Below are 14975 nucleotides of genomic sequence, written 5' to 3'. Positions count from 1 at the left end.
TTTTTTCATCATTTATATTTCAAACATGCTTCTAGTTGTTTGAGTTCAATATTATTTTTCTATCCATACTAAAATTAAATTTCTTAAGGCCCCATGAAATTTAATTTTGGTATAGATAGAAAATTAATATTGAACTCTTTGAAAAAATATAAATGATAAAAAATATCCATATATATAAGCCATATCAAAAGCTTAACATTTTCTGATTAATGTAAGAATGTTCAATTTTTTCTCATGGAAAAAATAAAATTAATTGGGTTAATTTTTAAAAGTTTTTGGGTTAATTTTTAAAAGTTTTTAGGTTAATTTTAACTAAAATTTACTAGAGATTTTTAGAAACTTGAGTTTAAGTTCTTCAATCTATAGAATTCAAGTCTTATTAGGAGGTTTTGAGGGTATTGAATCTATTTATGCATTCAAAAATACATTTTAAACCAAAAAAAAATCACAATCTTCATTGAAATTGTGTTGATATATTCCAATGAAAAAGACTATTTGATCTAAAAATTAGACTACTCCTAAAATAAAAATATAATATCAATATTTAAAATTAACACTAATACAATAAAATACTATTAAAACAATATAAATAATTAAATTATTTTAGAATAATTTAAAATATGAAATAATAATAATATGCCAAACATTTTTTTTTCCCTCAAAGATTATACATTTTTTCCCCTGAAAGATTATAGTAAGGTTTGTCTGTCATTTTTAAAATTGACACTTGTTTAAAGATATCTCATTTAGAGGCTTATATATTACAATAAATGGCATTCCTAACATAACACCTAGTCAGAAGCTCATATATTATGATATGCATATGTTTTCCTGAAAAGATGTATAAAGTGAGATATGACATTCTTAAAATTGACATCTAGTAAGAGGCTCTCATATATTATGCATGAGGCAAGGGAAAAGTGAAGTAAACATGTCAATATTGTTTTAAAAAATTGAACTCTATTAAAAGAAGTCATAATACAGTTCCTCTATTTAAATATATATGCATAAATAGAAATATGTTTCGAATAAAGTAAAATCATCACAAAGAGCAAGTGGTCATAAATACTAGCTTCAATGTTTTAGCAAACGGTGGAAAACTTTGAGGAGAAATAAATTTGTCATTGTAACTTTCACCAAGCTTTTCTATATTCATGTTGTACTTTATTTGCAAGATATCAGTCTTAAAATTTGAAGTGCTTCAAAGGAGCCACCTGATTTGGTGTGTTAGCATAGAAAGGGGAGGAATGTGTATCATAGCGTATTAATATTGTAAAATGCTCCAAAACAGAAGTCATGATGTCTGGTACAGTGATTAATAATTAAACTGTTGCACCTAATCGGTCAAAATTTCCATAAATGATTATAAATTACAAAACAACAAACACAGCTGAGAGTTGCCACGCTGTGGAGAGGGTTGGTGTAATTTATCATTCCAAAAATTAACATAAAATGATATTTAAATGCTGACAAATGGATCAACAAAGAGGTTGCTTTAGTCATGAAAGAGGTTGAGGAGGTGTGTAAAATTTTCCGTGCTCAATCTTGCAAGACAATGCCACAATGCACATGTAAGAGAGAAAAAATGGGTCTCCTAAAACAAATGAGCAGGGTCCTTAGTCTAATACGTACAACTAGTAATATCGTATTGTTGATTTTAATATCAATTTAAAATGTATCAAAGTAACCAGTTCCAAGTACATGATAACTTTGATAATAATTAAGAATGTATCATAATGCCATGTAATATTATAATCCCAATTCTAAATTTAATAATTAAGAATGTAGCATAGTGCCAAGTAGTACCATAATCTCAACTTCAATTTTAACGTCCACAAGTGATTGAAGATGGCCAATGGCTCTGAGAAATGTATGGTGATAAATCATAAAAGTATGCAAGGGGAATGCTAAAAGCATCTCCAAATCAACAAATAGAATGTCGTCCATCTATTCAGCCAAGCTTACGAAGGCTAGTGATAGCAAAATAAGCGAGAATCTGAAGGTGGGTGTCAAGATGGAGGCCCTAAATTAAAAACATCTTTGTAATACATCTTCCTGTTTCTGTTAGTCAGGAATTTATTTATGGATTATTAGTATCATATTGCCAAGCTCATAGAAAACATTCATGGTCATCTTGACAATATTATATAAATCTGGTAATCATTTTCCATATCTCTGATTCTTTGTTGAGAACTCGTCCACTGCATTCAGTAAAGAGTCCAATGTCAGGGAATTGAACATTCCCATATAGCTGCACACAAATATACAAAGCCCAAATCAGATAAACACATACTAGATGAAGAGGAAGAAAAAACACTACGTATCAAATCCTACATACCATTCAAACCCTTGTCCTAGAGAACTTTGGAATGGGTAGGGAACTTTCCCTTTTCGCAAGGACCGATGTTTGGAAGCAAACAAATCCTATGTTTTTATCTTTGATTTCAACATAGAAATAGTGCTGGGAATGTTCCCGCTATTCCTCAAGTTCCTTTGATTTTGTCACTATCTTAGTCCCATGTAAAAATCAAAGAGGATTAAGAAAAGGAAATAAGTTAAAATTTGAGCCAACTAGGACTGGAGATCAAAGTTCAAACTCAAAGGTTATCAAGGTAAGTTGCACTGAAATGGATACGGATACGGGGTTTGAAACAGATATGGAAAATTTTCAAAACTCTGGATATGATACAGCAAGGAAACGGCACACGCGCGTGCACCTAAGTTACCAGAAAACGGATACGGGAACGGATACGGGTATGGGGTTTGAAACAGATACGGCAAATTTTCAAAAAATCTGGATACGATACGGCAGGAAACAGCACATAATAAATAAATATATATATTAAAAATAAAAAAATCATATTTCAGAATCTAGATTATCTGTATCATCTATGATCTATCATGATTCATGATTCATCATCATCAATTCAAGTTTCAACATATGCCATATTGAAGCAACGTTTCAGTGTTCACTCTCCAAAGAGGCAGAGATTACCTTCTCATATCAAGCCAAGGGTTCCTTTTTTGCTGGCTAAATATATCTTGTTATCTGGGCCGAGTTTACCTCTTATTACTTGCTAGTCGAGTTTGCTGCTTTGTGGGCTGAGTTCTGCCATTTTAAATGGGCTGAGTTTTGTCCTTTTGAGGACCCAGTTCCAGTCTATTTCTGGAGTTCAAGATGCTACTAAAAAGGGGGTTTAGTCCCCTCTTGTTGTGCCATTCAAGCTGCCCAAGACCTCTGTTATTGGTGGCTGAGGATTTGTTTGGAAGAACTATGGGTAATATTTGATATCAGTTTTGTGTTTTTTGAATCTATCTTGTGCTAGACCAAAACAGTTCCAGTGAAAACTTAAAATCCAATGGAGGCAGTCTTGCTTGTGTCTGCCTGTATCATGTCAACTATGTTCCAACTTCCAAGATGAAGATAATGTTCCAACTTGCCGAAAATGCTTTTTTTTTACCAAAAATGTTTCACGATTTTTGAAAAACCTTTTAAATTTTCTAAATACTCTTCAAAATTTCCTGAAAACGTTTTCATTTTTTTAAAACTGCTAAGTTTTTTCGACAAAAACGCCTCAAAAATGGCTGTGAAAAAAAACTTCCCGTTTCCAGAAAAAAAAAAAACGGCAAAAAACGTTTTTCCGACGTTTTTCCGGCGTTTCATACGCGGATCCGGATCCGAAACGGGAAAACGCCGTTTTGGGGTTGGAGGTAGCCGTTTTCGGCAACTTAGGCGCGCACACACACACATATAACAAAATAACAATTTCATATTATCATTCATCTTTTAGAATCTAGATTTTATATCTAAAAATACATAATCATCATCATGAATTCAGCGTAAACAAATCATCATCATCAATTCAGCGTAAATATTGTCATTATCATTAATGATTATTATAACATTCATGATTCAACATATTATCAAAATGACAACATCATCTCCAAAATTAATAATGCACATTACATAGTACAATACTACAAAGTACAAAATGAACGATGATTGGCAGTGTATTATCATATGGCATATTATGGTATTCAATGTTCATTGTTCAAAAGTTTAAAAATTAAAACACTGTCATAAAGTACATTTACATATTATCAAATATGTCTTCATCCATGTCATTAAGAACCACACCTTCTCTAGGAGTGGGAGCATTGTTGCAATGTCCACTTGAAGACCCAACTATTGGTGCCTCCTCATCAAACAAAGTCATATGAGACCTAGCATTCAACGTCAGGCAACTCTGGTTCCACATCCCATAGTTTGGTGGGCCCAAATTTGTATTCATCACTCTTGTGTGACAGAAGGCGAAGGTTCAAATGAACATACACTAGTTCCTCAAACTTCTTGGAGCCCAATCTGTTTTGCTTCACTAAATGGATGAAGCCATATGTACTCTAGTTCCTTTCTGTTGAAGAGGAACTAGCGATCTGTGATAAGATCCTGATGACCAATTGTTGGATATGTGGAAGTTCCCCACCATAGTAGTTCCACCAATCAATCAGAGTTAATTTGGTCTTGTCCCGCATACAATCAATATCAGTGCCCAAACCCTCTGATCCCATAAAATGAGCAAACTCTGAACGAATCCGAATCCAAATTTTAGGATCTACAAAAATTTTCTAAAAGTTTTTTTAAATCCTTGTGAGACTTCTGGGTCTTTGTTTGGTGTAGTTCTTTCAGGATCACTTAGAAACTTTTCAAAATAATATTTTGGATTCACTGCATATGTCAAAAGGTGCTAAGGGGTGGTCATCTTGTTCCACCTTTTGGTCAATATATCTTTTACTTCTCTGTAAAAGACTTCATCTAGGTCCTCCTTGGCATTTATAACCACCCTTATCTTGTAAATGAAAATCTTTCGGTAAAATCACAATGGAATTTTAGTGTACACGTTTTGAACCATCCAATGTGGTTCATCATCAGGACTAAGATTCATGGAGTCAATTGTTGATCTAAAGATGATCTGAGATTGTCACTTATGTCAACCCAAGCAACACCAGGGGCTACCCTGATCTTGCAAGGGAATTTTGACTTGACAACTTACTCTATTTTGAGTCAAGGATCTTCTAAATGGATTCTATTCGTTGAGATGTTTCTGTTGATATATGACACGCCAAATATTTCTTCGCGATTTGAGAGATATTCATGTTTGAAGTTAGTAACCCCAATTGGTGGGCTAAAACCCTATGGGGTTGTGGCATGGCACTCATAATTGGTTTTGGTCATTGAATAGTCAATAATTAATAATTTTTTAAGCTCCTAAAATCCCTCCAACATTCTCTATAGAAGCCCCTCTCAACTCTATAAAAAGAAATCTCATATATTCTCCAATTGAAGTGATCGTGGCATTTTCGCTATAACTTCATTCTGCGAAGTCTTAGATTCTGAAGTGAAAACCCATTTGATTCGCAATCCTAATGAACGTCGTGACCAAATTTCAGATCTTTGTTCGCTATATTTTCGGAGATATGATCTGTGGAAGTTAGGGTTTTTGCAAGCTCCCGAATTTCATCTCAAAGAAGTGACCTTGGGAAAATAGTCATAACTCTCTCTCTGAGAAGAGGATTGGAATTCTATAAAAAGTGGCGGATAGTGCACGGACTGTAGTTTTCTGTGTATCAATTTCAGAGCCGAAGGAGGAAACAATGACACGTGGCACATCGTACAAGTTCGCTCTACTGAACTAGTCCATAATTAGGTCATTGTGAGAGATTGGGCATAACTTTGTCTTGAAGAGTCCAAATCGGGTCAGACCTGTGGCATTGGAAAGAAGACTCAGAGGGATACTATAGGACCGAAGATCACATATTGGGGATCTGAAATCACAGAGATACATTAGATTAAATATTGTGCTCCTAGAAGGCGAGAAAAACTAGGTTAGGTGCTGTCAAGGGGTGCAAAGGACCAGCTTTTCTAGGGCAGCAAAGAGCAAGGTGCAACGAAATGATGCCGCAGAGGTAAGCTACAAGTAAGTATCTACCATATATTCATGTTCATCTCTTAATTGCAGTAGGTTCTTTGTATTCGAATTTGTTGTTTTTGTTTAGCACTGACATATGCTTTGCAGGATGAGGTAAGTTTTGCTATTATCATGTCATGGGTATTTTCATGAAGACTTTTTGCAGGTATTGTATATTCATCAGGAGAAGACTCAATGCATAATCTAATGTTCTGAAGAATGAGAAAGGGTAGCATAACAAGAGCAGCAATCAAGATGCATAACAACAGCAAGAAGTTCACCACATGAAGTCTTCAAGTGGGCAGCACTGCATACAGACATTGTAAAAGTATCATTGTACAAAGTCATTGTAAAAGCATCTTTGTAAAAGTTGTACAAGTGTCTATCTGCCAAGAGTTGAAGAGGCAGTGTCAAGAGGTCTAGGATCATCATTAGGTGGTTGTTTCATAGTTGGGGTTATGGTCTAGTGTGTCATCTTCTTCTACATCATTCTATATCATTGTAAAGTGGACCATTTTCCCTGGTACAGGAGTCCATTCTTCTTTTATTCTTCTATAGGGTGGTAGGGTGGTGCTAGGCTGGTGCATGAAGTCACCAACAGGTTCAAGCCTGTGAAAACTTCAAGGTGGTAGGGTGGTGCTAGGGTGAGTTGTAGCTCATTGGGTGTTGGGGCATCCGTTCAGTTGACTACTGAAGAATCTCGGGCGTTGGAGTGTCCATCCAGTGGGAGATGGACAAGAATGCTTTTCTAGATTCTAGGAAGTTGGAGCTTTATTTTCAATTGGAGTTGAAGATTAAAGAATTATTAGAAAAGTGTTCAGTGGTTTTTGACCCGGAGGGGGTTTTCCACCTAAAATTTTTGTGCCTCCTATGTTCTTTTATTCATTGTTGTTATTGCATAAACATTAATGATAATTGAAGATTAACTAATGCTCTGAAAAGATTTAAAAGTGCTAATTGCTAAAGAATACTGATTCACCCGCCCCTTCCCCCCCCCTAGTATTTTCCAACAATTGGTATCAGAGCTTGGTTCCTTCAGTAACAACTTAATCGTTGGAAGTCAGTTTTTAGAGCATAGAGATGGGAAAGTCAAAGAACCGGGTTACAATGATTCAAAGGACGGTACAAGTACAACGAAATCTCAAGAAAATGAGTATTGGGTACCAACCCCTAATTTTGATGTAGATAATTACTAGATATGGGAATCCAGGATGGAAGTATCTTTGCAGGCACATGGAGTATGGGAATCAATTGTTTCTAGAGACACATCTACCGACGAAGCTAAAAGGTACAATTCAAAGGCCATGAATGTAATTTTGAATGTTTTGCCAAATTCTGTGAAAACAAAAGTTGGTCAATGTTCAATAGCTAAAGCTCTTTGGGAAAAGCTTCATAATCTCTATTCAACAAAGAAATCAGGTCAAGATGTTATTGAAAACTCGGATCCTTCTGAGTATGATGAAGAAGGGTTGACCATAGAAGAATTTTCTAAGGAGGCAATCAAGCTTATAAAAGAGCTCAAGGCTGAGAAGATCTGTTCCAATACTCTTGAAGAACAAGTTCAAGGTCTCAAAATTGAAGTTGAAGAACACAAATGTATTGAAGAGTCACTTCAAAAGAAGTTGGAAGAAATCAATAATATAGCGACACGAGACCTCAAGAGAGAAGTCCAACAAAAGCAACAAGAACTCGACACAGCATTTGCAGAAATTAGCAGGATCACACAACAGATGTAGGAAGCAAAATTGAAAGGAAGGAATCTGATCAAAGATACATATCCGTTGTTGACCAAAAGCAAAAGGAATTAGAAACATCTTCAATAGAAATAAGCAGGCTCAGGATTGAAAATGAGAAGCAGAAGGAACAGATACAGGTTCTCAACAGAGAAGTAGAGAAGACCACTCTTCTCAAGCTATAGGTTGAGGAGGCAAAAAAAAGAAGGAAGATATTGAAAAGATGGTTTCAAGAAGATCTTGCTCAAAAGCAAGAAGAACTTGATGCAACTCGTGATGAGATCAACAAACTCAAGGGATCACAAAAAGAATACTTACAAGATAAGACAAATGAAGAAGCGAAAATGAAGGCAATTAAAGATGGTAAAGCTCCAGTTGATGAAGGTACAAGCTCCACAACTTCGCAGGATGATTCTAAGAAGGAAGTTGATCAAAGTGAAAAGCCAAAGAAGAATGTTGCAACTCCAAAGAACAAGACCAAAGCAATCAAGAACAAAGGACCACAAGAAACTACAACACCGCCTCCAAAGAAGAATGAAAAATCTTCCAAGTATGTTCGTTTATTTAATGGTTATTGCTTTTTATGTGCTAACTATGGACATATGGCTAGGGATTGTGAAGTTTTTGACAAGTACAATCATTATCTGCAAAACCCTAGAAGCAAGTTTGCAGGATCACAAGACAGGTTCCACGATGATTTTGTCAGAAGAGAATACGTGCTAGATGGGCCAAATATTGAATGTTTCAAATGCCATAACTATGGCCATAGCGCTCGTGGTTGCAGATATCAGATGGAATCGCCTATGGACAACATTGAATGCTTCAAGTGTCATAACTATGGGCACATGGCTCGAGATTGCAGGAATAAGAAGGTTTGGAAAAGGAAACAGGTACAGGAAGACAAAGCAGATAACAAGGTTTCAACAGTTATGCTTTCAGGATTTGTAAAAGCAAAAGGTCATGAGGAATTAGCAGTTGCTTCAGATAATGACTCAAGTCAAGATGGCCCGTTAGGTGACTCACTATTTTGAACAATCTGGCTTGTTGACTCCTTAATGTTTGTACAAGAGGAGTCTATGCAGTAGTATATGGCACAAGTCTACGATTGACAGGAAGGTAGTTTGAACAAGATGGTAGTTTCATTAAAGGTTCAAGGGGAGCAAAACAATTGAAGGATTACAGGTTACCAGGAACAAGACAAGATTAGTCTGCAAAGGATATGCACAAGTGGAAGGAATTGATTTTGACGAAACATTTGCACCAATTGCCAGAATGGAAGCCATCCGGATGTTTCTCGCCTATGCATGTTCAAGAAAAATAAAAGTCTACCAAATGGATGTTAAGTCAGCATTTCTGAATGGAGAATTAGAAGAAGTTTACATCGAACAACTTGAAGGTTTTCTACTATCAGAAAAGAAAGACTATGTTTGCAGGTTAAAGAAGGCTCTGTATGGTCTCAAGCAGGCTCCCAGAGCATGGTATGCTCGTCTTGACGGATATCTACGTCAACAAGGGTTCAAGAAAGGTATTGTTGATAGCAATCTTTATGTACAAATAGATAAAGATAATTTAACAATTGTTGAGGTATATGTGGATGATATAATCTTTGGTAGCAATGATGATCGACTAAGTAAGAACTTTGCTACAAAGATGCAAAGTGAGTTCGAGATGTCTTTACTTGGTGAGTTGACATACTTCTTAGGGCTTCAAATATCTCAGCAAGAGAAAGGAATATTTATATGTCAAGCCAAGTACATCAAGGAAATGCTCAAGAAATTCAAAATGGAAGATTGCAAACCCGTCCTTACTCCGATGGTAACAGGTTCCAAACTAAGCATAGACGACGCATCTAAGGATGTGGATCAGAGGTTGTACAGATCTATGATTGGTAGTCTTCTATATGTAACAACCTCCCGACCAGATGTTATGCAAGCAGTTGGATAAGTAGCAAGATTCCAAGTAGCACCAAAAGAATCACATATTATTGTTGTCAAAAGAATTCTTCGATATCTAAAGGGCACAACAGAATATGGCTTGTGGCATCCCAAGGGCAACAATCTCATTATTCAAGCCTTACAGATGCAGATTGGGCAGGAAGCGTTGATGATAGTAAGAGTACTAGTGGAGCAACATTCTATCTAGGTGGTTGTCTCCTATCATGGTTGAGCAAAAAGCAAACCTCAATCTCGTTATCCACAGCAGAAGTAGAATATATCGCAACAACAACTTCTTGTACTCAAGTTCTCTGGATGAAGAAAACTTTTCAATATCTTCAGGTCAAGTTTGATGAGCCTATTCCCATATTTTGCGATAACACCAGCGCCATCAGTATCTCCAAGAATCCTGTGATGCATTCCAAAACAAAGCACATTCCGATTAAATATCATTTTGTTAGAGAGCAAGGTGCCAAAAACAATATCAAGCTTGAATATGTTGGTACAAAAGAAAAAATCGTTGATATCTTCACTAAACCTTTACCTCATGAAGCATTTGAATATCTTCGCCAAAAGCTTGGGATTCTCCCAAGTTCTCATTAGATTTTCCTTATTCAGAAAATAAAGGGGGAGTGGAAGTGTGTACAGGTCCGCAGGATGGTTGTGTGTCAGGGGGAGTTACCCTTTGCCATTGATGTCAAAGGGGGAGAGAAGGCAGTGGGAAGAGGTGCCCTGATCGCAGGGGAGTACTTGTGTTGCCATCAATGCCGAAGGGGGAGATTGTTGATTTAAATATGATCTGAGGTTGCCATTGATGTCAACCCAAGCAGCACCAAGGGCTACCCTGATCTTGCAAGGGAATTTTGACTTGACTACTTACTCTATTTTGAGTCAAGGATCTTCTAGATGGATTCTACTCATCGAGATGTTTCTGTTGATATATGGCATGCCAAGTATTTCTTCACGGTTTGAGAGATATTCATGTTTGAAGTTAGTAACCCCAGTTAGTGGGCTAAAACCCTATGGGGTTGTGGCATGGCACTCATAATTGGTTTTGGTCATTGAATAATCAATAATTAATAATTTTTTAAGCTCCTAAAATCCCTCCAACATTCTCTATAGAAGCCCCTCTCAACTCTATAAAAAAAAATCTCATATATCCTCCAAATGAAGTGATCATGGAATTTTCGCTATAACTTCATTTCTGCGAAGTCTTAGATTCTGTTTTGTAACCCCTTTGATTCGCAATCCTGATGAACGTCGTGACCGAATTTCAGATCTTGGTTTGCTATATTTTCGGAGATATGATCTGTGGAAGTTGGGGTTTTTGCAGGCTCCTGAATTTCATCTCAAAGATGTGACCTTGGGAAAATTGTCATAACTCTCTCTCTGAGAAGAGGATTGGAATTCTGTAAAACGTGGCGGATAGTGCATGGACTGTAGTTTTCTGTGTATGAATTTTAGAGTCGAAGGAGGAAACAGTGACACGTGGCATGCAGTACAAGTTCGCTCTACTGAATTAGTCCATAATTAGGTTATTGTGAGAAATTGGGCATAACTTTGTCTTTAAGAGTCCAAATCGGGTCAAACCTGTGGCATTGGAAAGAAGACTCAGAGGGATACTACATGGCCAAAGATCACATATTGGGGATCAGAAATCACAGAGGTACATCAGATTAAATATCGTGCTCCTAGAAGGTGAGAAAAACTAGATCACATGCTGTCAGGGGGTGCAAAGGACCAGACTTTCTAGGGCAGTAAAGAGCAAGGTGCAGCAAAATGATGCAGCAGAGGTAAGCTACAGGTAAGTATCTTCTGTATATGCATGTTCATCTCTTAATTGCATTAATTTCTTTGTATTCTAATTTGTTGTTTTTGTTTAGCACTGACATATGCTCTGCAGGATGAGGTAAATTTTGCTATTATCATGTCATGGTATTTCCATGAAGACTTTTTGCAGGTATTATATATTCATCAAGAGAAGACTCAATGCATAATCTAATGTTCTGAAGAATGAGAAAGGGTAGCATGATAAGAGTAGCAATCAAGGTGCAAAACAACAGCAAGAAGTTCACCACATGAAGTCTTCAAGTGGGCAGCACTGCATACAGACATTGTAAAAGTATCATTGTACAGAGTCATTGTAAAAGCATCTTTGTAAAAGTTGTACAAGTGTCTATCTGCCAAGAGTTGAAGAGGCAATGTCGGGAGGTCTAGGATCATCATTAGGTGGTTGTTTCATAGTTGGGGTTATGTTCGAGTGTGTTGTCTTCTTCTACATCATTCCATATCATTGTAAAGTGGACCATTTTCCCTGGTACGAGAGTCCATTCTTCTTTTATTCTTCTATAGGTGGTAGGGTGGTGCTAGGCTGGTGCATGAAGTCACCAACAGGTTCAAGGCTGTGAAAACTTCAAGGTGGTAGGGTGGTGCTAGGGTGAGTTGTAGCTCATTGTGTGTTGGGGCATCCATTCAGTTGTCCACTAAAGAATCTCGGGTGTTGGAGCGTCCATCCGGTGGGAGATGGACAAGAATGCTTTTCTAGATTCTAGGAAGTTGGAGCTTTATTTTCACTTGGAGTTGAAGATTAAAGAATTACTAGAAAAGCATTCGGTGGTTTTTGACCCAAAGGGGGTTTTCCACCCAAAATTTTTGTGCCTCCTGTGTTCTTTTATTCACTGTTGTTACTGCATAAACATTAATGATAATTGAAGATTAACTAATGCTCTGAAAAGATTTAAAAGTGCTAATTGCTAAGGAATACTTATTCATCCCCACCTCTCAGTATTTTCCAACATCAATTCCCTCATACACCTCTCCCAAATTAGGCATATCTGTGTCAAGCATGCACAGAAAACCCATAATTGATTTAGTAAATGCCAAGAGGTACTCCACTCTATCCCACCATTCATCATCAACAACCAACCTATTCACTTCTTGTGGTCTTTCAGATTGGGATTACCTCCATTGATTCCAAAGAGAATTGCATACCATTGATTGTAATGCTTCTTTCACCTGCATAAGCCTTGTTAAGACTATGATGTGAGAAACAAAACGAGTTTCGAAAACCTGCAAGTGCCAATTCCAATGTTTCAATAAATTAAAAATCATAATTGATTGAATACTTATCTTGATTCATGAATCATGACATTTGAGAATCCAATTTACATATTTGAATTTAGAGTCATAAAAATTAGAATTTATGAAATAAACTTTAAAGTTTAGGTACCTTAAAGAGCTCCAACTTCGCAAATTCCCTGTAAATGCCTAGGGGCATGTGGTGGTTTGTGATGAAGGCTTGAATTTCTTTTGCCTCTTCAAAAATAATTCGAATCCACTCAATTTGCTTCTCCATCTTGCTCAACATGAGGTTCAATGAATGTACAACACAAGGGGTCCAAAATATGTGTTGATAATTTCCTTCAATAATTAGGCCTGCTGCTGTACACGTTATTGCATTGTCAGTTATTACCTGGACAACATTTTCTAGCCCCACTAGTTCAAATGCTTTAATCAAGATGTCAATAATGAATTGGGAATCTTTAAGTTGCCCCTCACAATCCACTGTCTTCAAAAACATTGTCCCCTTTGGGCTTTGAGCAATCACATTGATCAAAGGCCTATTCCTTTGATCTTTCCATCCATCAGAAATGATGGATACCCCTTAAATGCGCCATGAATTATGAATGGAGCTTAATTTAGCCTCCAAATCTAACTTTTTAGCACTCAACAATGTAGTGCAGACCTTCTCATATCTAGAGCTCATGTATCCTTTTGGGGATTCATTCACTACTTTTATCATCTTTGCCTAGTAAGGAGATCGCACAAGGTTAAAGGGAAGGCCATTTGCATAAATTCATTGATCTATAGCTGCATTTGTCATCTCTCAAGCATCATTATTAAAACTCTTTTCAAGCGCCCCAAATTAGACTGCTTTGAACCAGGGTTTCCAATTCCATAAGAGGGAAGTGGAGGCTTTGATGAAGATGATCCCAACCTTGTTGGTTGTTTGAATTGAGAGACAAGATTTTCCTCATTTGCTTTAGCATCTGCCTCATCTTGTTCTTTCCAATATTTTACAAGTTTTTCCTTGCTTAAACCTTTTCCCTCTATCCCATTCTCTTTAGGTGGGCCAGTGCATATTCTATCTCATTGCCTCTTAACCAAAGTAAGTGTGCTTTAACTTGGGTGTATGATTCCTTAAACTCCTTTTGACACTCACTGCAAACCCATGCCAATGATCCCCCTCCTTGGATCTTCACTACAATAGTGACATATTTCCAAAGTGGTGACTTTGGATCAACTTTACAGACAGATTCAATTTCTTGTTTCTCTGCCTCATGAATGGTAAACTTGAAGTTGCCATGATGATGATGTAAATGAAACTGTAAATAAAATTGACAATTACAAATTCAAAATCAAACAATTTTTAAAAATTTATAACTATAAAAATATTAAAAAGTTAAAAAACATAGATGGGCAGATAAATGGGTCTTGTAGTAGTGTTGCACTTTGATTCCATAGATAAGTTAGTAGATAATGGTTAATATAGGAACTTGGAACATGTGATGATGTGATTGATAACCAATGGGTTTTACTCAAATTGCTCAACGTTCAATCTCTTGCCATTTCCTATTAGAGGCTACAGAAGTCCTAGGACCTAAACTCTAGTGAACATTTTTTTTAATTTACAAAAGTTAAAATGATGAAAGGGCTTTTATAAGTTATTCCGATGTTTGTTTTGTGGATCTCCATATCTTGTTTCTGTCATTTCTAATGTATGAATTGTGGAATCCTAAGCATTTGGCCCCTGGGTCAACTTGCATTGTGTTTGTGGATCCAGCCTACAAGGGGCTTAGGCGCTAACAATTACAACTGAAAATTCCAACCACTAAAATAATGTAATGTGTACATCATAGGAGACATGGGGTACACTAATAAATTTTTAAACATCAAGTTGGGTACAATCTTGTAGTAATGTTACTTGAACACTAGTCAAATAGAAATAAGTTATAAAATAATATTTGTAACAGAGTGAAATCTGTAATGTTAAATACCAGTTTGAACAAAACAGAATTGAACATTGGTCACAAATTAGAGGCATAACAGAAGTGAATACAAACTCAGATTTGAAAATATGAACAAAATTGATTGAAGTCAATGTCAAGCTATAACTGTAATGGGATCATCAATATGTTTCAATTTGTGGAATTGTGCTCTAAGAAGGCCTGAGCAAGGATTGTGAAGGTTACACACTGCAAAGGAAAACCAACAAACCGAAAATGAATGTAATACACAAAATCATCTTAAAAATAATAAATCATAATGGACATGAGAATATT

General features: G+C 36.3%; 1 protein-coding gene across 2 annotated transcripts in view; it reads right to left on the bottom strand.

Moving 5' to 3' along the window:
* Window positions 1-1744: 1744 nt before the first annotated feature.
* The window catches only part of LOC149158954 (uncharacterized), a 292431-nt gene continuing 279200 nt past the window's right edge, over window positions 1745-14975 (bottom strand). For both annotated transcript variants that reach the window (XM_089436378.1, XM_089436377.1), the window contains one exon: window positions 1745-2251. In XM_089436378.1, the coding sequence (XP_089292504.1) occupies window positions 2161-2251 (91 nt within the window). In that variant the 3' untranslated portion in view covers window positions 1745-2160. The remainder of the gene's footprint in view (window positions 2252-14975) is intronic.

This window comes from Pinus tabuliformis, chromosome 5_2, assembly GCF_031772625.1.
Source record: "Pinus tabuliformis cultivar Carrire ecotype Pingquan chromosome 5_2, CPIR1, whole genome shotgun sequence".
Lineage (NCBI taxonomy): Eukaryota > Viridiplantae > Streptophyta > Pinopsida > Pinales > Pinaceae > Pinus > Pinus tabuliformis.
This window is presented reverse-complemented; position numbering and strand designations above follow the sequence as displayed.